This window comes from Zosterops lateralis (assembly GCF_965231275.1).
Source record: "Zosterops lateralis genome assembly, chromosome: 9".
NCBI lineage: Eukaryota > Metazoa > Chordata > Aves > Passeriformes > Zosteropidae > Zosterops > Zosterops lateralis.
This window is the reverse complement of record NC_139769.1, coordinates 7,476,118-7,500,023: the sequence shown is the minus strand read 5'-3', so window position 1 is coordinate 7,500,023 and position 23,906 is coordinate 7,476,118. Positions and strand designations below refer to the sequence as shown.

At 41.6% G+C, this 23,906-nt stretch overlaps 1 protein-coding gene across 1 annotated transcript in view; it reads right to left on the bottom strand.

Moving 5' to 3' along the window:
* Window positions 1–23,906, bottom strand: part of AGBL4 (AGBL carboxypeptidase 4) — a gene marked incomplete at its 5' end in the record, with an annotated part of 886,698 nt that overhangs the window by 201,122 nt on the left and 661,670 nt on the right. Inside the window, one exon of the mRNA XM_083868088.1 lies at window positions 4,537–4,626. Coding sequence (XP_083724214.1) covers window positions 4,537–4,626 — 90 coding nt within the window. The remainder of the gene's footprint in view (window positions 1–4,536; window positions 4,627–23,906) is intronic.

The window sequence follows — 23,906 nt, the reverse complement described above, 5'->3', positions numbered from 1 at the left end:
GTTTTACGAGGCCACTTTGGAATCTGTCCAGGACTTAAATCCTCCATAGCACCCGGAGCATCCTGGTGACAATAGAGAGCAAGTTCAATTACCCACTAGCCCAGAGAGTTACAAGGCAACATCAGAACTTGAGAGACAGCTGCTGGGAGACTTGTTTTTGGGCAGTCTGTTGCCTGCTATTCCATTCTTTAAATTTAGAATCAAAATTTGCACAAGTTTTCAGATATTTTTTTCCCTGCCCTCTGCTGGCAAGAGGGTGAAGGTTAAAAATACAGACAAAGAATGAAAACAGAAAAATCAAGAGACCTTGCCTGGTGTAATCTGTTTCTTCATTTCATATCTGATTTAGGGTGAAGCAAGAGGGAGCATTCATTTAAGCAGCCATAAAAGCAAAAAACATTGATTGAAAAGTAATTTTTGCTCCGTTTCTTATGGAAAAGAGTCCCAGGTGTCTGTTTTTCTTACATTTTCTTTTTAAGGGCTGTTTCCTTTTCAGCCCATAAGATTCAAGGTCAGCTCCAGGTCAAATTATACCGAGCCCAAGATGGTCAGCACCTTCAAACCCAGCTGTGGGGCTTCCTCTCCCTCCTGTATTGCACTGGACTTTCCATTCTGGCATCCCAGCCTGGAAAACCCTATTGGAGGCTCAGGATACAAATTTTCATTTCTGCATTTTGATGGCACAGTGGGTGCCATGCTGGCAAATCAACAAATGACATCCCACTAATAGAACATGCTAAATCAACGAGTAAAATACATGTCTCGGTACATCTAGGCATGGTTAACCTTGGAATTGCTGACTGCTGGCAAGAGTCAGAGCTCACAGGATAAGCTTAAACGTAGGAGTGTCTCCTAGAACTTTCCGCGTATGTGAATAGTGAGGGACGGTTGCTTTTCTCCCACAAAGAAAATAAAATCTAGCAAACATAGGAAAGAAAATAAGGTTCTGAGAATACTAGGGACTAAAAATATTCCTATTGCCAGATCTTGGATAAAATCCAAGCCTTTTGAAAGCTGCCCTATAGCCAGTGTTTAGAGGGTAAGGGCTTGCACAGATTTTACACACATTAGTGGGCACTATTACCTGACATGTGTAAGAGTTAGTTTATTTCCCTTTACAGTAAAGTATGGAAGAGAAAACACATTTTCTTAAATGAAAATACCACAGGGGAGAAGAATGAGGAAAAATATCTAAGAAAGGAAAATAATCTAAACCCACAACTTCAGAAAAATCCCCCAGAAATCTGAGCAGCCCAAGAGAGATGAGTTCAGGCTGTAAGATGAATTTGTACTTCTTTGTGCTCACTACAAAAGCCCTCCAGGAGCAGCAATGATTCCAGTTGTTTAGAAAATGGTCTATAAGAGCAAAGTGAAAACAAATCCTCTTAATCCTGGACCCTACTCCTCCTTATTCATCCCTAAAAGTGCTACAAACATCAATGCTCATGGTGACCATCACCATCTGAGGAGGAGAACACCACCCTACCTTTGGATGTGGAAATAATCTGTGAATATTCTGAATATACTCCCTGATGACTGGATCTCCATTTTCAGCCCTGAGCTCCACCACAAGCAGTTCAGAACCACCAGGAAAACTTCCTAAAAAGGCTAACCACTGTACTAACTCTTAAAAGACCAAAACAGAAACAAAAGGTCCTTAATCCATCTTTATAGGAAGAGGCCCTTCAGGGTTTTGTCTGCCTTTTAAGGAACTGAACTGCAGCTCAGCAGCTGCACCATGTGTGAAATATTACAGCATTTGTTTGTAACTGCTGGATGAGGTGCCTGATGATTCCAAGGAGCTCTGGCTACTGCTGCAAGCACTCCACAGTTGGAAGGTGACAGAAATGTGTATTCAAGTTTAAAATACTCGCACGTTTGCAGGAATGAAGGGCAATTGTATCCAAAACTTAGTTTTCAGTGGATTTTTCATAGTAGAATATGAAGTAGAATGACAGACAAACAATTTTGAACAGAGAGATGACAAGCTTTTTTTTTTTTTTCCCTACAGGAACACAAAATCCTTGCTTAGATTCATAATATGTGGGTAAAGTGGAGGGCAAAGGATCAAAAGACAGCCACATGCATCTCCTGATGTATTAAAGCTAGAAAACTTGCTTCTCAGGGACCTTGGCTAGTAAAAAAAACCCCAAAAACCAGGGGCTGTAACAGGTAGGTTGTGTCAGGCCCCAGGAAACTCCTGTTTGGACTCTACAGCTAAAAATCCCTCAGCAGAGAGCAGGCCAGAGAGGGCAGGAAGGGAACTGGCCAGCTCCAAGACAGGTAGAAAAATGACTAAGGAGTCAGATATTATCTTGAGGCTTTAAAGAAGACAGTGACTGAACTGAATAAAACCAAAGATCAATGGGGAAAAATGAAAAACAAAAAATATAAAGCTTTTAGCTCATTCTCTATTCCCCTATGGACTGATTCTCCAAGCTTGGGCAATCACAGTCCTGGTCTTTGACCCATGAGATGGTGCTTACTCCTGGGGAATCTTTGGGATCAGTTTCCAGATCTTAATACTCCAGGTGGTGAGCATCATCAAACATTCAAGAAGAAATCTCTCCACCAAAAAAAAAAAAAAAAAAAAAAAATCCTGACATGTTCCATATGCACTGAGCTGGCATCTGGATATAAAATCTGCAACACCTAACTATGCCAAAAAAGCTTCTTGAGACTCCAGAAATAAAATTCCTAAGTGTGCCCTCAACTTGACTGCCAGAGGAATCTTTTTTATCCCTTCTTTTGATCCTCCCACACAGAAGTTTCCAAAGATGGAGCAAACACCCAATTTCACATTTGGCAGCTCTAGAAACAATGCTGCAATGGCCTTGAAATATTTGACATTTCTACTTGTCTGGATGCTAATTCTGCACAGGAGCAGCTCTGCCTGCACGGGGCAGGGCTCAGGGCAGAGCCCAGTGCCTGTGGATCCAGGCACTCCCAAAGGAGTCAAGCACAAGCTGTAACTGCAGCCACAGCAAGTTTCTCATGAGCTTCTCCAAAACTGACACCTCGATACCTCCTTTTTGTTTTTCTTATATCTCCTTGCTTTTGTTTGTTTGGGTTTTATTTGTTTGGTTTTTTTGCTTATTTTCTTACAAAGCACAAAGTTTCTGTGAGACAATCAGAGCATGACTTCTATCTGGCTGTTTCATCAGGCTAAGCATGCCACCCGCTTTAACACGTCCCTTTTTTTTTCCTTTTTTTTTTCTGATTATTTCCCTTTTGAATAAACCCTCCATTATCAAAATAAAATAACATCATTTACAAAGCACCACCTCAGCAGCATGCCTCAGCTTTCATTTCACAGGGCTATGCCAGCAGCCACAAACAGAATCAAAGCAGCCAATTAAAAATCCATATTCATTAACAAACATCATGTGTGCTATAATGCCCTGCATTGACTGTGGCACTGCAGGAGGTGGGAAACTCGCTGAGTTTTCCTACTCTCAGTCTGAAGCGTTGTTTTATTAGAGGAAAGGTTTTACCTTTGCTACTCCAGGCCAGCAATGAGAGTGTCCTGCAAGCCCATGGGGCTGGGGCAGCAGAAGGGGCAGCTGCTGACCTTTTGCCTCAGAGAGATGCCAGACACAGCACCTTGGCAGGACGAGGAGCACACAGAGAAGACCAAGAACGTGTGCCAGACCCTCCCCACGGAGGTCTTTGGGTGCCAGCAGGGCCAGTGGCAATGGAGTCTGCAGCATCACCAGCAGACAGCGGAATAAACTCTGCATATGCCTGATTGATGCAGCTCATCGGCTCAGCAGGGCCAGGTCCAAGCTGCTGCAGTGAATTACCAAATTGCCCTGGCTCCAGGGGAGCTGCTTTGATTTACACCATCAACACTTCACTGCTGCAGACAGTCACATGCGTAAAGGACAATATTTCAGGCCTATACAATGAAGTTATATGAAGGCGTGCCAGGGTTATTTATTTATTTGTACCCACAAGCCGGAGATTTACAACTCTTTATAAATACAAGCTGGGCAATTTGCTTTCTATTTTTAGCAGGAATGCTTTGTGCAGGAAACAGCTGTCAGCCACTGGGAGCTGTGTTCCTCAGAGCAGCAGCTTCAGACAAAGAGAGGCCTCTTAGAATTCAACTGGAGAGCTGGGGTCACTGCTTTGTGATGGAAAAGAAGCTGGAGATAGTACACAGCAAGAAAAAAAAATAAGCAGTTAACAGAATAAATCCCAGAAAAACGGGCTGGGAAAGCTCTAAGAAAAGCACCTTTACACAAATATATTTCATATGAGTGTGAGTGTCTCATTCTTCCCAAATAGCTTCAGAGCCCAATTCTGTCCATTTCTCACCATGTTCAGCAAACGTCCACAAGACTTGGAGACAATCTATCCTTATGGCCTCAAGGAAGACAAGCAGCTGGGTATTAGAGGAGAGATTCTACTGATAAAAAACCTGTGGAAAAATCTGTCACATCCCCTTTCAGAGCCAAAGCCACCCACACCATACACGTGCATCAGCAGGAATTCAGATCCCTCCAGATCTGCCCCCTTGGTGCAGACACTCACCTTGGCAGACGAAGGAGGAGGGTGTTTCCCCAGGATGGACCCGGGCAGTGATGAACACCACTTTCTGTTCAGCCCCAGGACGCAGGTTTGCTGCAGCAGAAAGGGACAGGGGGCAGAGGGGAAAAAAGAGAAATGAAGATCATTAAACTGTGCCCCAGATGTAGAAGCAAACAAGTGTTAATTTTTGAAACACGTCCCTTTATTAAAATTGGTCACATGTTACAAAGAAGCACAATCCCTAACCAAAGAGGCAGCATTTCTAAGAATTTGGGAAATTAAACCAGGTCTCCTTCCCAGACTGCACAAGGGCTGCAAGACTCATGACATGCAGCCAAATCTGCAACAACAAATTTAGCTCTCTTCTTAAACCCCCAAGATTTACTGCAGCGAGTTTAACTGCACTGTAATTGTGCTCTCACTGGTGATAAATGTCCCCCTTGGCCACAGGAACAGCAGTGGGGCTCCAGTCAAGGTAAAGCCAATTGCACCCTGCATTACACTTGGTACAAGCTTTTACAGTGCCAGGCAATGGCAAAGTGCTACAAATTATATTTATTAGGCTTTGCTCTGGAGGATTTAGAGGTGATTTTTAAAAAAATCTGTTAAGTGTTTGGGGCTGCATCTGCTCTAACTGAAACAAAAGTTTTTAAAAAAATAAAGTATAGAAAAGAGACCAAGATTAAATCCAGTAACCTTCTCCAGCGAGGGCATGAAAATGTGCCATTTCCCCTTCAAATTACAGAGAGGTGGAAGGCAGATTTAGATCCCAACTATGCTGAATTTAACATGGGTTAATCCCTCAGTTTTGAAACCACACCACTTTGGCCACCTGCTTCAGCCATAAACTACATGGGTCAACAGGATCCTTTCTTTGTTTGTGCTGTGACTGCATTTAATAAACAGCAAATGAAAATTATGCTCTTTCAAAATGGGTTCTGGGAATTTTAAAGACTACAAGAGGTCAGGATCTCCGTTAGATGTCTTATCTCAACCTGAACACACACAGCAGGGGTAATGCTAAACACAGCAGGCTCCAATTGCTAAAGACAGTTTAAATCTTTGTTTTGAAGTAAAAAGTTTACAGACTGGAAACTAAATCTGAGCACTTTTTTTTTTTTTTTTTTTTAATTAGGTAGATGTATTGCACACATCTTCAAAGTCAGACTTTTATTTTCAAAGATGCATGAGAGTCCTCAAGACCATAACTTAGTTAATTTTTTTTTTAATTTCCCAAATTCTTGGAAATGCTCCATTTTCCCCATGGCAAATCACACCTTACAGAATCATAGGAATAATCAATACTTTTTTTTCTGTTCTCAGGACACAATTGCAGCAGGTTTCTTCTTTTATTTCCTAAGCATCTCCTGCTGCTGCTCTCCCCACAACTCAGCCATTCATTTGTTCTTTCTTACACCAGATTTACAATTCTCTGATGTTTTTGAACCCCAGAGGCACGGAAATATAAGAAAGAAAGTCTCTGCCAAACCCAGCAGCTGGTGGAGTCAATTCTCTTGGCAGAAGAAAATTGGGAGGCAGCAAAAAGGAGCACAACCCCATCAGCAAGAAGTCAATGACCATCCCACACCATTTGCATTAACATTAAGTAGTGTGGGAGGAAGGAGATAAATCAGCAAACCAACTTTAAAGAACAAAAGGAGAAAGCTGGGATCACTTTTGCAAGAGGAGATGAGTTTTCCTCCCCTCTTGGAAAACCAGCATTGCATTAAGGGGACTTTGGCTCAGCACAGATGTGACACTCAGCAACAGAGTGCCACTCTTTGGAACAGCACTGGTTAGGAATCTTTTGGACAGAGGATTGGTTTGAGGTGTTTGGGGGCTTTGGTTTTGATTGTTCTCTATTACTAAATTGTTGTTATCTATGCTTCATAACACTTATTAGAATCATTATTATAATCAATAATTTTCACTATTCAAGTCTATTTTAATTGGCAATAAATTAAAATCCCCACAAGTCAAGTCTGCTTTGCCCACAATGGAAATTTATAAATGATATCTCTGTCTTTCTCTTGACCATCAGCCTTTCCTTTTTATTTTCTCCCCCTGTCCTGGATAAGAGGGAGCAGCTGTGTGGGCATCTGGCTGCTAACCAAGGTTAACCCACTGAACAACTACAAAACACCATTTCATTTTTTTAATTTAAATGTTATATTAGAAATACATCCTATTTTCTACTTCAGGATTGAAAAGATCAATCAAAATTAAGACTATTAGAAGTGTATAGCTTTGCTTAGTAGATGCCAAAAGCACTTAAGCAAAATGACAGAAAGGCACACTCCATTTAGCCACAGCTTTGAGACTTGTGGAATGCAGAGAAATCTGTTGTGGTACCACTTTTACCCTTCTGAACACCATAGCAGTGAATCTTAGAAACAAAACTCTTTGACAAAAACAGGTTTTCTTGGAAAGAAAGGAAAGAAAAGTAGACAAGTCTGGAATGGTTCCTTTTCCATTTTCTGTTCTGGAAAGTATCTTGAAGCTCGAAATGAACGTTTTCTCTTCCCTTTGAAGGCTACCACTGTCCTCATTGTGGGTAATATTTGCCTTGGCTTGTGACTGAGACCTAAACAATCTGTCAGTGTGTGTCACACCCTGGTGCCCTGTGACTCACCCACTGCCATCCTGCCCCTGCTCAGAGGAGAATACCCCGAGCAAAGCTGTGAAAATCTGAGATGCTATTCAGATCAATCAGGACTAACCTCAACATCTATTCTGGCTCCCCAGCAACCACAGTAGTGATAAACACCATGCAAATTTCATACTGGAAAGAGATTCAATGAGCTGCAAGCGAGCAGCTCAGATCTCTCACTCTGAATATCACTTGTGCTGTTTGGCCCTCAACCCATGTTCCTTCCCCTCTAAAGCTTTGGCATGTTCAAGCCAATCACTTAAAACAACCCCACTGGCAGCACTCCCTCAGCTCTCACCCAGGAAACAGCAATTTCCACTCCTGGTTGCTTATTATGCTACTGCAACTAAAGCAGGGTCGCAGAGAAAACATTTTCTACTTACAAAGAGAGAGTCAGATCAAATTCTAAACCATCACAGGAAGGCAGGAAATTCACTTAGCCATTTTCATTCAATTTTCATTTTTATGCTACTATAAAAACATGAAAATGACAGTATTTGTATATAGCAGCTTAATGGTAAGTATCCAGAAATTTCATGCAGAAATATTAAATTTATGCAATTCCATTTGCACCACCAAGATGAAGTACTGTAACAGAACCGAGGTAGAACATCACTCCTCAACATCCAGGGTCTTTTCTGCTACCTTGTGAGACCAGAATCAGACTGCAGATTTGTGGTTTCTTTAGGTCTTGTGGCCATGATGTAGCTAGTAATTCAAGTTCACAAATTAGCACTAAGGATGAGAGGTCTGACCCTAGAAGTCTGGCCCAGAAAACCTTTAGGCTCGTGCCCATCAGGAGAACATGGGAGTGAATTTCACTCCTTTGCAGAGCACTTCAAAGTTGAGAAAGGTACTAGAAAAATACTGTCATCTCTGGAAGACCAGAAGGCTCTAATCCATGGGCATCCATCATCCTGGAAACATATGGCCAAATAATGATTCAATTTAAATACTCACGTACATTTTAATGGAGTGTTATCCATTGCAAATGAACTCCATATTGTCATCCTGTCTCAGGTACTTTGCACAACGATGTGGGCTGTTGCCAGCATTTTTTATTCAAAACTCTGCAAGTTAAGACTCCACAGGGGAAATCAAAACAATTCCACTGCATTTCACTCCTCCGTGCCACCTCATCCCATTTGTGTCCAACACAGCTGGAACATCAGTGTCGGTGCTGCCCCAAGTGCCTCGTCTCCACCACATTAAACTGCTTTAGCAAATCAAATCCAAGCAGCATTTACTGTACTCTGGTTTTTCCTAAGAGACCAGATCAGCACCTAATCTCATTTATTTTTGCTCTTTCTAGCCACAAATGTCATTTCAGGTAAGAGCACTCATCCCAGCAATGCAGGAGCGCAAAGGAACAGCATTTTTGGTCACTGCCCAATTCCACTGGACATGGTGGGGTCAGATTTTCTTTTTTGCCTTCTTATAGTTGTCTTGAGCAGTACAAAGAAGCTAAGTGGGACATAAGGTCAAAATGATGCCATTTGCACCACAGACTGATGAGCAAAGACTGGACTACAGGTTTTGGTAGTCAGACACCTATTGCTATGCAGTTTTAACCAAAATGGGAGGCAGCAGTACTTTGTCTCCCATGTAAAAGCCATGGAAGGTCAGGCCTGTTTTGGGGTAGCACTGCTGCAGGGGACCCTCACTGCTCACAGACTCCCCTCACCTCCAGTCTGTCCTGCCCAGGTTTTTCCAGCAAAGCCTCCTTTGTGTATGGACCATTTACTCAGCCATGGTCCTGCATGTAATGCTCAAAATTGCATCCAAAACCTTCCAAGTTTTGGATTTTCATTCAGGCTCTGTCCTTGACTCTGTCAGGTGCTTAAGTACATGATTTGTTTGACGGACCTGTATCGTGCTCAAAAATGTGCTTAACTATAATTTTGGCATGAGAGCTGTGCTGAATTGGGGCCATTTTGCAGGAAACCTGCCTCTGAGATCATTGTCACAATGTTTTAAAGTTCGAGATTGTGCAACTATTATCCTTTATTGCCTGTTTTATGCCAAAGTCTCTCTTTCTTTTTACATTCCTCTTAAAAGCAAAGCTATTTTGGAGCATTTAATATTATTTAATCTCTTTACTCTGGCAGCATAGAAATTACAGGAACCATTACAATGGTCCTGTGTGAGCGTATGCTTTATTGATGTATATGCTGACCTAATATCAAATTGATTTTGCTCAGCTTTTCTGCTGACCATGGAAAAATGCAAATTGGGTATTATATTTGCACACTAATTTTATTGGGCCCCTGTGTCTTCATAAAAAGATAAAGTTTGGGCTAATAAAAATAAAACATTTCTGGGGCTAATATAGGCAAATGTTTATGTAGGCAGGTAACAAATTGGTTTGTCATTTAGGGGAACATAAAGAGCACTAAAATCATCTTTAGGCAAAATAGATTGGTGGCTTTTGCTTAGCTTTTAGCTTTCATTTGCAAAATCAATTTAATGTAGCACAGTGTCTCAAAGAAAGGGTGACACAGGATTAAGACATTAATTGTATTCCCCCTCCATAACTCCCCCTTATTCAGAGGCCCTGGGATTTGGGTTTGCTCTTGTTCCAAGCAAATTAAATATATTTCAGTAGAAAAAGGCAAAAAGGAACCTTTAGGCTTCTGCCATGTGTGAGCATCCTATTGGGACAAACAGGGGCAGGTAGGAAAGTGGGACTCAGTGTTCTGCAGGCAGATGCTGAGAGAGTTATCAACACTTGTCAGTGCCACCAGGAATCTGAAAGTGTAGTACCTGTGTGATGTTCCTTCTGGAGATGCCTTTGTTCCTCCCTCCTCTTCCCTCTCAGCCCTCTGTGACAATGCCTTGTGCATCCCTAACAGCCTGGAGCTCTGCCGGAATGCAGCTGAGTGAACTTCGATGACAGTTTAAGTAGACAGGCGTGGATCAACAGCCTAACTTCTCTTTATTGAAAGGAGTTGGCCTATTTACATCCCAGGGCAGGCACTATTTCTGCCCAGCTCTTGGTTTTCATCCTCTCCTTCCCCTTCCCTTGCTCGGTTGCAGGGTGTTTTGGAGGGGTTCCATGTGGTGGGAGGTTACATAAACAGTTTTGATGTTAAAACTTGACTGCATTTTCAACTTAATAGCCCAGCAAAGGGAATCTGACTGTGAAGCAAAAGGCCAAAAATATCTCCTGGTAAAATTATGCTGGAGCACAGATTGAACGACACTGCAGAGCTATTTGAAAAATCAGAAATGGCAAATGACTACAGAGCAAGAGCCCCCTTACCTCCCAGCCCCACTTGCTTGTTTCTAATCTTCATTACAACTTGTAAGCAACCATTTTTCCATTTGGGCTTTCTGGTGCTGGCAGCTCACTACGCTTTAGAGGCAGGAAAATTAACTGCACGCAAAACCAGTCAAGGTACACTCACATCTTTCCTCCCTCCTCGTCTCCACTAAAAAAAACCACAAAAAACCCTCCAAAAAACATTCCTAAAAACCTGAGGTTTTGTTTTTAAATTATACATATGCATTTTAACTTTCAGAACATAGAGTCCTATGAATAAGAATAGAAATCTGGAATACGAACAGCACATTATTCGTCCTCAAACGGCCAAGGTGATGACAACTCACAATTAAGGATGCAGACAGTAGCATTTAATGTCACCTACCTGCATCACTGTCATATCATAACAGTTTAGCAGGCAGGTCCCCAGCCTTTCTTTTTTCCCCTCTTCTGCTTTGCTATTTATAAAGTCAGGATGGAGTGTAGATCAACCCCTTGCCCTCCAGAGACCGGAGGCACACAGTAAATTATGGGAAGGCTAAGTGGTACATCAAATGTGTCTCCTCAAAGCTATACATCATCTTGTTAAATTTGATGTCTAATCCCAGAACCCCAGAAATCATTCCCAAAATCCCAGAAAATGCATGTGTCCTTCAGATGATATAGAACAAGAAAGTAAAGTTTACCTGCAGGGAAAAGAAAAAAAAAAAAAAAAAACACACCAAGAAAAAAACATTCAAGACACAATTTGCTAAAGTCTTCATTTTACTTGAGTGTATTTCAATGCCATTTCCTTAAACACCATTGACTCAGAACTCACCCATCTGTATTTGAATACATGAACTCTGATCTACAGTACTCACTTTTTTTTTTCTTGCAATAATCGACAATAAATAACAAACTGAATAAACCAAAGCACATCCTATTTATCTCTCTCTAAAAATCTTACATCTGATAGAAATACAGTATCTTATATATGCAGCAGCACTTCTCCAGTCACCACCAGTGACAGCAAACATGATCTTCAGCCATTCCTCAGGGTTTTCTTAACTGAGCTCCACAGCCCCTCATCAGTGAAGAGATGGAAACACTCAGGAGTTTCCTGCTGCCCCAGAGGAAGCAGACCTCATCCTTTGGGAAGGAGTCAATATTAACTGGTATCTTTCTTGCTCTCTCTGTTCAGAGCTATCATCCCTCTAGAATTCTCACCATCCCATTAGCCTTCACTTTTTACAAAGGGATAGAGCTAAAATATTCAGATGCAAGACATTTCCACCTGAAATACTACATTACATGGGTACTTTTTCAGTCTGTCTTTAAAATCCAGGGATTCAAAAGATGATGCTAGGACCTGTTAAAATGCAATTCTCTATCAGCTCTCTCCAGTGGAGAGGGCTATGGCTATGTTTGTTTCCCATAAGTACACATGGACTTAAAGATAAGAGAATAATTTATGTCAGAATTTCAGCCAAGGTAGAAGAGAGGGAATTACCACTCCCTCACAGAGTAGTCCAGCAGTTACAGGAGCAGCCAGGACACCTTTGATCCGTTTTGGGTTAGTTTTTTCCCCCAGTTTTCCTGTGGCTTTGCCTGTGATTAACTTTAGTGCTCAGACTTACCCGTATAAAACCTGAGCAAAACCATGTGCACTTCAGAACAGAATTGGGAGTCCCAGCCCAGCTATTCTCAAAGCTCTTCTAGTTTCTTTGAGATGCACAGCCACATCCTTGTGCTCATCATGGATTTTTCCAAGGAAGGCAGCCCTGAAAATGACATTTATAGCTGCCATGGGATGGAACTCCAGAATCTGTGAGTCCAGCATCTCTAACTTCTCAAAGCCAATAGATAAAAAAATAGAGAAGGAACAAGCTGCAACACAACACACAAAAATCAGGAATGATGTTTCTAGGAGGCTGTAACTAGAAAACCTCCATTCACTGGGGCTAGGATTCATATTATTCACTTAAGAAACAGGCAAAAAAAGTATAACAGGAGGAGAAGTAGGAAAAAAGAAAAATTGGAGCAGCAGGAAATAGTAGACAAAGCTGGAGACCTACTCAGGTCTCTCTTTGTGAGGACTGAAAATAACCAAAGTTTCAGCCTGCTGGGCTAAAGTCTCAAACATGGGGGAGCAGTGAAGCAAGACAGCCAACATTGTCACCGATTAATCTCCTGTGTTCCACCTTTTTGACACTGACCTGAACAACGTGAACCCTTTTCTCTCTTATTCTTCCTAAACACCCATTGAAAAGAAGTGGGAACATGATCAATTACAGGACACAGGAGATGATTATTTTCCTGATTTATGTGTTGTATCAGACCCTCCCTGGGCAGAAGGACAAGCACTGACAGGGTTAGGAAGAATAAAACCTTCAGTGTACACAACCTTGAAAGCAGTGATTCCAAGCAAGATGTGCAGGGTGTTCTGCAAGGGGTTTTGGCCTTTACTGAACTATGACTGTGAGCTCTTCAGGAGCTGAGCCAGCGGTCAATAAAAAGCAACCTGCTGAAATGAGATTCATGAAGAGCCATGCTCTTTGGAACGTGACACTGACCTCTCTGGGAAGCATTCTGTTTGGAGAGAGGCTTGAGCCCACGGGCAAGAAACAGACACCAGTGAATTGTTTCTCTTTTCACATTCACTGCTTGCCTGAAATCAAAATTTGGCTCCAGACACGCAGCACCAAAAATTAAGATGCTCCATAGAGGGTCTTACACACCAAATTCAAATTTTGAAATACTTCAGCAAGGTGGAGGACGCAGTCTACCTTCAGGGCTCAAGTACACACACCCCTAAGGCAGCCAGGAGCAAATCCTTCTTTACTGCAACATTAGATATTGGCTTCAAATCAGGATGAGAAACCTGTTCTTCATGTGTGCAGGATGGCAAAGATGGGGTGGAAAAGGCCCCCTTTTCACAGCCCCCTGCTTTTGCTCATTGGTTCTTGGCAGATTTTAATCACAGGGACATGATGTCAGGGAGCCTGTGGCTTGGGAGGAGTCAATAGCCCTAAATCAGCTTTGCTTAGGTGCGTGCACTCCATTCACTGGCAATGACTCCAGCACCAGCAAGTGTCACAGACATGACCTCAGACAGAAGTGCACTGAGACTATTGGACTTACATCATAAATCCCAGAGTCTGGCAGGAGAATGTCCTGTCACAGCCTTGTCCTTTCCTTCAAAAGAAAGCAGTGAGATGCCTGCCTGGAGGCAGGGCACATCCCATTCTCGTTAAGGGCCAACAACTAAGCAAGCTGCCATTCTTACTCAGATTCTGCTTATGACATTTTCCCCTCTGTTGCAAAAACAATTATCACGAAGATGTTTAAATTCCACCTGGACACATAAAACCTTCTCCTTCCCCACCCAACCTGCTGCCTCAATCCCCTGCCTTGCAACAGAGAACAGCTCCTCTCACAGACGTGATCCTTCTCAAAGCCCCCTGTAAGCACCACATTAACTTTGTGTGCACGAAAGTGTCCAGCAATCCTAATTGTCCTTTTTGTCCCATCATTAGTTAGCAATAAATTCCAGAGGCGCAGTCAATCAATACAGCACAGGGCATAGGGGAAAACACATTTTGTTGCCTGCACTAGACACACACTGGAAGGCTGTGAGAGTTTCATAAAAACCTATCTAGTCAGCAAACTGTTAAAAGCAATTTATACACACTCACACTCTCTCTCTCAAGGCAATAAGCCTATGGAGAATTTTAATTAAAGTCAAAGGAGCCTTTAAAAGTGGAGGGGGAGAAATCCAGCACAGCAAGAAATAAATTAATAAAAACACGCTCCAAGTTGAAGCTCAAGGGGATCACTCTCAGTCATCATTTATTTAAAGGATGGGACACGTCAAAGATAGGAATGTCAAGTGGGAGATGCTGTGAAGCAGCAGAGGACAGAAAAGGGGCTGACGAACTGCATGCCACAGCTTCTGTAGCAGATCATTTTTTGTCACGTAGGTTATACTTGTGGCTGACCACCTGCTGCTTGATATTCACTAGCTCTCAAAGTTAGGCACTGAAATATCTGCATTCCCTCTCACAGTTGATCTGGGAAGGACCTTTCAGCTCATCTAGACCATCCTTATGTGGTCAGCACCCAATCTCTGTAGAAAATTTTTCCTTTCTCTCAACCTGAGGGTATTTTTCTTGGTATTTAGCCAGCAGTTTCTTTTGCTGAATTTCATTCTATTTGTCACTTGCTTCTTCCCTTGGTGTTTATATCTTCTTAAAATTACTTAATTTTTTATGCATTGTTCTAGCTTTTGCTTGGGCCATAGGCTACTCCAGAGGAACTGACTGACCCCTCCACATGAACTTCTAAACCACAGAGCTGTTCAATTCTCATGTTCCAGAGCTCAGAGAGCTGGCATCTTGCTCTTCCCCTGTCATTTTTGCAGCCACCAAATCACATCTTGTAGACTTTTCCATGGCTCAGGGAAGAGATTTCTTCACTTGAGACCAGTTGCAAACAAGCAGTGCCACATTTCTTAACTTTAACAACTCCCAGTATCAGCTGCTGGAGCAACTTCTCATCACCTCTGCCTGTCTTACAGCAGCTCAGTGGAGTGTAAGTGGCTTGTGTGGAACAGTGTCCTCAGCAGCCTCCTGGCTACCAGCCTGTGGCCAAGGGGAATTAATATTTCTAGTTGGGGCTGTGTCAAAACATCCCCAGCATCAGATGCAAAATAAATTGTGTGATTGTACTGGAAACCCATCCACCACTCTCAGTCTTCAACTATAAAAACTATGGAGATCCAATACTGACTGCCTATCTTGACACTCATTATCTTATTTAGAGACTCTTGTGCTGTCAGTTTTCCAGCTAGATCCCTTGGTAGAAACAGAAAAACTTCAGGGATTAATAAGAATCCACATTAGTTTCCATGTAAAAGCATGGAAATACAACACATTTCCAATGTAGAAAAAAACTTCCAATTATTCAAAACATTAATAAGAATATTCGATAGTCAATGTAAATTGAATTATGTTTTGCCCTTTCCCATAAAACAAACCAAAATACTCTTTTCATGGAAAGAGGGTTAGAAAGGTTAAAAAAAAAAATTAAGAAAGTCAAAGTCATTACATTCCAATCAAACTTGATAAATATGTAAATTACAGCAACTAAACATTGTCTTTGACAAATGGCTTCCACGTAATGGATTTTTCATAGTAATGAGGCCACACTGCAATTGTTTTTTTAAAGCCTTAGATTTCTCATTAATAAAAAGTGTGAGTCAGTGTGCACAATGGGCATATTTAGCAAAAAAAAAAAAAAAAAGAAGCAAAAAATATTTTCAGACAGCAGTTGACATCACAGAGGGATGCCTGAGATGGTGTCATTGCCTCCATCAGCACTGACACTTTGTTGACTACTCTTTAATTAAGTAGCTTGAACTTGAGGAGCTACTCAGTGCCAAAAGAAAGCCCAGGACTTTGCCATTGCAGTTCAGTTGGGGTTTGTTTATCCATCCAGACCATCAAAGGTGCATGTGCTACAGGCCCTACAACACCTATGAAAATGGCAAAACAAGGAAATCACTTCATGACATATCAGTACCTTCCCTGGCCACCAGTATCTTCCTGCCTCATTGGGTCCACTGGCATTTCAGACCATGTCAACTATCACAGCAACCTGTACATCTCACTATCTTCGTAATGTAGTCTGGACACCACTCCAAAGGAAAAGATTCATGGAAGAAGATGACCCTGGATCATACAGGACTGCTTGCCGTTGCCTTATCACTGTCCTCAGAACATCCTGATATTCAGCAAAGCACCACTAAGCTTCTTCCTCTTGATTTCTGTTCACTTGATGCATTTTAGAACAACAGAAGAGCAGCATCGAAAGTGGTTTGAGCCTGCAACAGCTTTTCCACGTAAAGGAGCAAAGATGGCATTGAAAACGTCTCCAGAATCACAGAGTCTCTCTTGCCATGCCCCCAGATTCAGCAGGACCAGAGCACTCAGGGTCCCCTTTAGTGCAGCCAGTTGCTGCCACCACTGAGCCTGCTTTTCTGTCACCACATCCCCAGGCCTACAGCTGAAATGGGCTTCTCTCATCTTTTACAAAAAGTATCTTTTCCTCTGCAGGCATCTTGCCACATCTGCGCTGCGCTGTTCCCCTGCCCCCACTCCCATCCTGATTTAAATAGAGAAAACAGACTAATTAAGGGGGGAGTGGAAAAGATTAATCCATTTTTCTAAGTTCCCCAACTCCCCCATCCTGTGCATTATCTTGTATCACCCTGGTGCTGATAGGGCTCTATTTACATATCCTTTATGGTACAAAAATTCCTGAACAAGTATAGGGAGAATCTCAACATGCATGCCTAGGTCATTTAATACAGTTTTGGCTGCTCAGCCCTTCCTGTTTGAGGGGGGACTGCATCCACATCCCCTCACTATAAAGAATTCTGCCACCTGGCATTTGAATTCCTGAGCCAAGGATACATAACTGCATTTATATTTACTCCCAAACACTCTGTGCACCCAAGGGTCAGCCAATACAGGGTGGTGATAGATCAAAGACTCTACTGCTGATTTTAAGTTATTTAAAGTAAAAAAACAAACCTTTTCACCCCAATCTGTTGAAAGTAAATAAGGGTGAAGAAGGGAAAACACAGCCAGGGGGAATGTCAGTGGGAAATAAGGACAGAGGAGGTGGAGGAGAGGACTGTTTATAAGTCTTCTAATAAGCCTATAAACCCTGGCTATATCTCTGCATGCATGCATTTCTTTTGCTGATACAGGATGCATACTCCATGTAATGCTATTCTTGTGAGCCAAGAAAATCTGCATGTAATACAGCAGGAGAATGCTAATGACCTTCAGCTGAGCTGGAATCCAGCAGCACTTCCCTTTATCAAAGGTAGGTTTCAGAGCCAACAGTCAACCTTGGGGTTCCTTCACGAAGCTGAAAATCACTGAATACAACATGACACATCCCAGTTTGTGCTAAGTGTGCCCCAGTTGTACAGGATTTGGTAATTCTTCCCAAATATCCCTCAGGCTATAGAAAAGGTATTTTTCAGGCCGCACTTTGTCAGTAAGAGAAAAGCGATTTCAAGCCCATTCAAGTGATGAATCCTTGAAGCAATATGGGTTAACCAGCTCTTACAGCACAGACCACTGAGTGGTTGGCACAATCACCAGCAAAACATCTGTACCCCAACTCCCCACACCTCCCTGGCCCCACCAGGGTGGGAGGACACTCCCTGGTCTTACTCAGACCTCTGGTGAAAGCCATGTGTTACCCAACCACACTGTTCTCCAGCCAAAAATATTTGAGAGATTTGGAGCTTTTCCAGATGAAAGAAAAATTAATAGGGATACTCCAGACAAGTGGAAAAACAAGATGTACCCCTGCTGTCCTTAGGACTATGTGACACAAGAGCTCAATTTGAATGAAAAGCTAAGTCAGTGCTTGCACCGTCTTCTCAGTTTATGAATTGATTTAGAAGAAACAGAGAACAGATTAGTCCTAATTTGCTTTATCTTTGCATTCCCAATCTATTGATTATAATAATTGTGGAAGCTATCTTCCCATTAGCCACAGTTATTACCATACAGAGCACATGCAAAAGCCAGAGTGGATTTAAGCAGTTTTGTTTCCAGTGTTGGTTTAATGTAGCCCTGCACATTTCCAAGGCACAGAAAGAAAAAAGAGAGCTTCCACGCCATTAAATTCAAGCAGATTTTTCTCATCATCGCAGAATTTAAGCTTTCAAACCAGACATATCCACAATGATGATATTTAGGACTGAACCCTGGAGAGGCTTTTCAGAAGTTGTCAGGACTGAGCCCAGACCAGTGTCCTAGTTTTGAGAAAGCGTCTGAAATGATGGAAAACTTTCCGAAGGTCATTGTCCTCTATCAAACACATAATGTAGCACTGTCTGAATATGAGGAGAGAAGTCAAAAATTCTGTGTTCTTTCCGTTGCTCTTCCACAGAACTGATGAGTAACCTTTCAAAAGACATTCAGGAATAAATCCGCAAACAGATTTAGCCACTAAAGTAGCCTAAATCCCATTTAAGTCCATAGTTTAGATCTTCAAAAACTGCATTCAGCTGTCACCTAGTTCAGGAGATGTCAGTATCCATAGGCAACCAGAGTTCTTCCTGCGGCCAAGTCTCCCAGAAATCCATATACATCTGCCTCTCCTGCTAGTTTCAATAGATATTTTCAAATTGCACCTAAGAGAAGAGCACCACAAAAATCACAGAGGTTAAAAAAAATAGCGGCAACAATCTCCAAGTTTTCAACACTTATAGGCTAAGAAGATCTTCCCAGCATTAGGAAAGTCTCCAGGAAAAAAACTCCTTCCTTAGGCTGAAGACTTTTGAAATCATATTTGCGTTTCCAGGAGTATCCTAAACACATTAGAATGGAGAGTTTTTTCACTTTTTAAAATATATAGCATTAAATAGCACATGAACCAGAATTCTGTTTTCTCTCCTTCCACACTAACACCCTGAATAGAAAATTACAGGATCCTGGTTGCTCTTGCTCAACAGCTAATCCAGTGAATACTGACTTAGGCAACAAAGAAAAGTAGCTTCTGCATGAATATATAAGCACCTCTTCCCATCCCCAGAGCCTGGAGACTGGGATTCTCTCAAGGCTCAAATTTAGAACACAGTTTGGAAAACCTAAAATTACATGGGGTGTGTTAAAATATTATTTCCCTACCCCAGCTCTCCTCTGACTTGTCTGTGTAACTTCAGGAGGGACGCCTGAGTGAGAGGACCTTTCCAGGGCTGACAGAAGATGTGAACTGAAAACAGGGACAGAATCCAAGGACTGTCCTTGAGCACACTCTACTTGACTGCCTTGAGTTAACTGGGGCTTTTTAACCCTTATTTTGGGCTTTTTCTGGGAACAAAGATGACTACTGAAAAACTGATGGTTATTTTAAGCAGCAGATCAGGTACCTTCCAAACTGAGGGTGGTGAGGCACAGGATGCCCAGAGAAGCTGTGGATGTCCCATCCTTGCAGTGTTCAAGGCCAGGCTGGACTGAGCTCTGAGCAGCCTGGGACAGTGGAAGGTGTCCCTGTCCATGCCAGGGGGCTGGAATGAGATGATCTTTAAGGTCTTTCCAACCCAGACCATTCTATGAAGAAAAATTGTATAGGGACTGCATATACCCACTCTACTTCTTTTGGAGGTCTGTTTTCACAACTCGTGCTTCATTTTCCTCCAGTTTGAAAGCACTAGTAATGATTATATGGTTTTATACATTGCTTTGAGATCCTTGAATCAAACAAAACCTTCACATCTCCTTGCATTTATTACTAAAGCCAAATTACGCCTGTTTCTTCTCTTCTCTTCTCTCTAAAACAACCTAGAAAGTGCTTTTCCAAAATCTGCACCTTGATCACGCAGTACTTTATCTACAAAAATGCAGATCTCAGGTTTTTAGGGTGATATTTTTTTTCTTGAACGGATAGAAGACATCAGAAGAGGGAGAAAAAAAAATCCCAAAACAATGCACCAACAAATCTTTCCTGGGAATTTTTTTGTTGTATTCCTTTCCTACTCCTCTAGGTGTGGGTCACATGTGTAAGTGGCCTTTCATGGCAAAATACATCCAGAATTATCCCAATATAAATCAATAGTAGATATATTTTAGTTCCGTTTTTAATATGCCATTCAATCTTTTTTTTTTTTTTTTTTTTTTTTTTTTTTTTGATAGAAAGAGAGAACCTGAGCTGCATATAAATGGGTCACAGTACCTCATGTTTACTGTTAAACATGAATTAAATCTGAGTAGCTTGGCATATCTCTATAATAAAAAAGGCACTATTAATAAGATTTCATTAAATGGAGAGCTAATGTGTAACAGCCTTATATCAGATATGTGAAAACAGAGTTTCATAACAAGGTTGGGAAAAGTATTATCAAGGACCTAAGTAGAAAATCTGTCTTTCTCGATACTGGAGGAATTTATATTTGAAGAGTGTTCTTTCCTATTGAGATCTTCATTGACTTGTACAAAAATACCGCTTTTAATCTCAAATCCCCACTGGCATTTTCATATAAGCACTGAAAATGCTATTGGGCTTTAGAGATTTAATTTAATGAAGGAAAAGTATTTCTATTAAAGTGTGTAATTTTATTTTATTTTATTTTTTTTTAAACACAACATCTTCCGAGGAACCAGGGAAACAGGATTATTTTGAGCTCTGAAAAACTGACTAACCTGTGCCCTTGTAGAGCTCCTGCCTCACAAAGGAAGCTTAACAGCTGTGGCAAAGCCTGTAGGTGCACTTGAAAAGGGACCCTACTGTCCCAAGTCATCCACACTGAGAATGCCAAGCCTGGAAAAGGCAGCAGAAAGAGAGGAAAAGAAATGTCCCCATGCAGTCAGGTTGTTTGTGCTGAACCGCTGCATCATTAAGCTCCATTCTGAAATGTCAAAGATGGAGAAAAACTCACCAAATAGCTGCTAAATCTTCTGCATTAATAGACTGATCCTCTCATCTGTTCATGTCAAAAAGTATTAGGTCTGGCTGGGTAGGTAACAAATTCACTGTTGGGGTAAATGAAAACCACTCCATCAATTTGGGCAGAATTGCACCCGTTGGCTCCTCTGATGGGATAGGCTGAATTTTGCTATTTCAGATTCCCTCCATACTAATTCTCACAGTACTGCTCTTGTGAGGCTAAAAACCTTTGTTTTATCTGCAGATCGCCCATGTCTTTCTTGTATGAATATTCATTACAAATATAAATTCCTTTTCATATTGAGAAGGCAAGTGCACTTGACACCAGGAGGCCTCTCAACAGGACACTGCCAGGGCTGACAAGCTCAACAGCAGTTGTTCTATTTGTGTGCAGAGCCTGCACAAAGTTAAATTTCCTCAATCTAAAAAAAAAAAAAAAAAAAAAAAAAAGGAGAAAAAAGGCTTTTTTAATTAGGAACCAAGCCAATCACTGAGTTACAGCAGTGCAAACCTTAAAAGTCATCCAGTACAACAACAGGTGAGCTCAGGAGTTATATGAAAAAGTTCTGTGGCAGCAGAAGAGGGTAGAGCAGATATAAATACCTGACTTCTCATGAGATCTGCTACTTATCTCATATTTGGACAGCCAGCTCTGCAGAGAGGTTGTTTCTGCAAGGAGGTGAAGATAACAGAATACCCAGACATCACCACAAACAAAAAAAAGGGTCATATTTTGCTTCTGAAGTGAGACAACCTCAATGGAAAGAGAGTCTGAAGGTCTGTGATGAAACACTGATTTCCTCATAACCAGTGGAGGGGGTTGCTGTAGGTTTCACCAGACCTACAGCCCAAACCAGAGCCTGATAAATCCCCCAGTTCCCTTTCCCAGGTTTAGCTGCCCATGCTGTCTATTCACCATCCTCAGCCCTTTCAGGTAAGTAGTTTTTCCCCCAAGCACGAAATTGTGGACAAAAAGATAATTGTGCCATTGACCTCAATAGATCCATGATTCCCCTGTGTGCTCAGCCAGTACAGCCACGAGTATTTCACTATTTGCAGTTCACTGTGACTACCAAAGGAAAGCCAAAGTTGGGATGTCACATAAGCTTCCTGCATCAGGTTTGTGATCAGTGCCAAAGGACCCCGTGCTTCATTTCACAGGGTTTAAAAGTCAAATATGACAAATCTGGGAATATGGGCAATCACCTGAAGTAGCTGGAAAAGTAAATGCACCAGAGTCACAGATGGAATATAAAATTAATTTTCATTTAAATCTAATTAAAACAGTGGTCAAAGATCATCCTTGAATCTTTATTAAAATAAACACATTGTTTGGTGGATATTTGGACAGCTACACATCTCAGCTTGACACATCACTATTTTACCCTAATTGGCTCCATTTATTTTTTATTGTGGGTAGCATGATAGACTACACTCTGATTTCATTTATTGCTCTTGAAATAATCCCATGTGGGTGCACAGCTCAAGTGCAGACACAGTGTTGATGCTTGGATTAACAAGCATCCAGAAGTTCCCATTTCTACTTGAAAGTTTGCAAATAGTTATTGTGCAATAGACTCCTTTTTGGTTTTGCATGAAAGCAATCAATATTATTAAAGCATTTTTTATAGAGGCTGTGTTATTTCCTTGCTAAGGAAACAGGAGGTGCACTGGGTTATGCCCTGCATAAAACCACAGTCCTGCCTCAAAGGCTGTCACAAAAGTGACCAATTAGTTCCCTTCTTCCACAATCTAAGCATAAACAGGAGAATAAAAACCTGATTTGATGGCACATGGTCTGGATAATACACAGGTCCATCTAATTTGTTTGTTTATTCTAAAACATCCATCCATGTTTCCAATGAGAAGCCAGCCTGTCTCCCTAAACCAGTTTACCCAATTTTGATTAAGATAAATTCTGAAAGGCATTACTACCCCCATTATGAGCAGGTTCAAACTTTGGACACAGGTGAAAACTTCTCAAGCAACCTCTGTCACCTCAGAAAACCAAACAGAAATCCCAGTACTCCTGATAAAAAAAAAACAACCTTTTGGGTAAGGCTGAAGCCACGAGGGACCATCCTTCAGCCAGCATAAATCGTTCCTGCTCCGCTGGAGCCGCTGGAATTGTGAATGACCACTTGCCTCAGCTAAGGAATGGCCCTGAGTCACTGGCTCATCTCTAATGTCACTGCCAGGGGACAAGGTGGGTGGAAAGGAGAAAACAAGCAGGGAGAAAAGGTTGATGGAGAGCAGCAGCAGACAGTGTTGTTTCTTTTTTTTTTTTTTTTTTAAGAAGCTGGCACTGTTAATAGAAATCCTCCCTCTTCCACTGCATTCTTATGCAAAGCTCAGATGTGAAGGTTACCTGCTTCCCCAGTGACTTGAAATGGAATTTTTTGTCAAGTAATCTCTTCATTCTGTCTGTTCCTGTATTTACAGAGCATAAAAGTAACCATAAAATGCCACCTTTTTTGAGCAAATCTAATCTGCCCTCCCAGTAATACCAGGCCATATGATGATTATCTCATTTTGTCTTTGACAAACACAGACTTATTGGCTGGTCATTGTCAAAAATATGCATGTCTCTACATCAGATACATAAGAGTAAAGACAAAACATATGAAACACTGAGCATAGGCAATAAGAGGCTGATGTCTCTGCCTGGTGACCTGTTCTGCAGAGTCAGTGACACAGAGCAGTCTGTCATTTTCTCTGCACTGTTTATGGCTCTTCCACTCCTCTTTTCCACTTCAGTTTCAGACAAGGAAAGAGGTAAAAAAGGACAAGATAAGTAAAGAAAACTACTTCTGCATGAAGGGCAAAAAAAAAAAACCACCAAAAACCCAAGCTCTTAACAAAAGGAAAGCAGTGAAATAGCCTGGTTTTGGACACCTTGTTTGGGGCAATCAAGATCTCTATAAAGAGACAAGGTCAAAGGTTTCTAGAGTGGAAGTTTCACTCGATTTTCCATGGATGGAGCCAGACAGTAACTGAAGCTCAACAAAT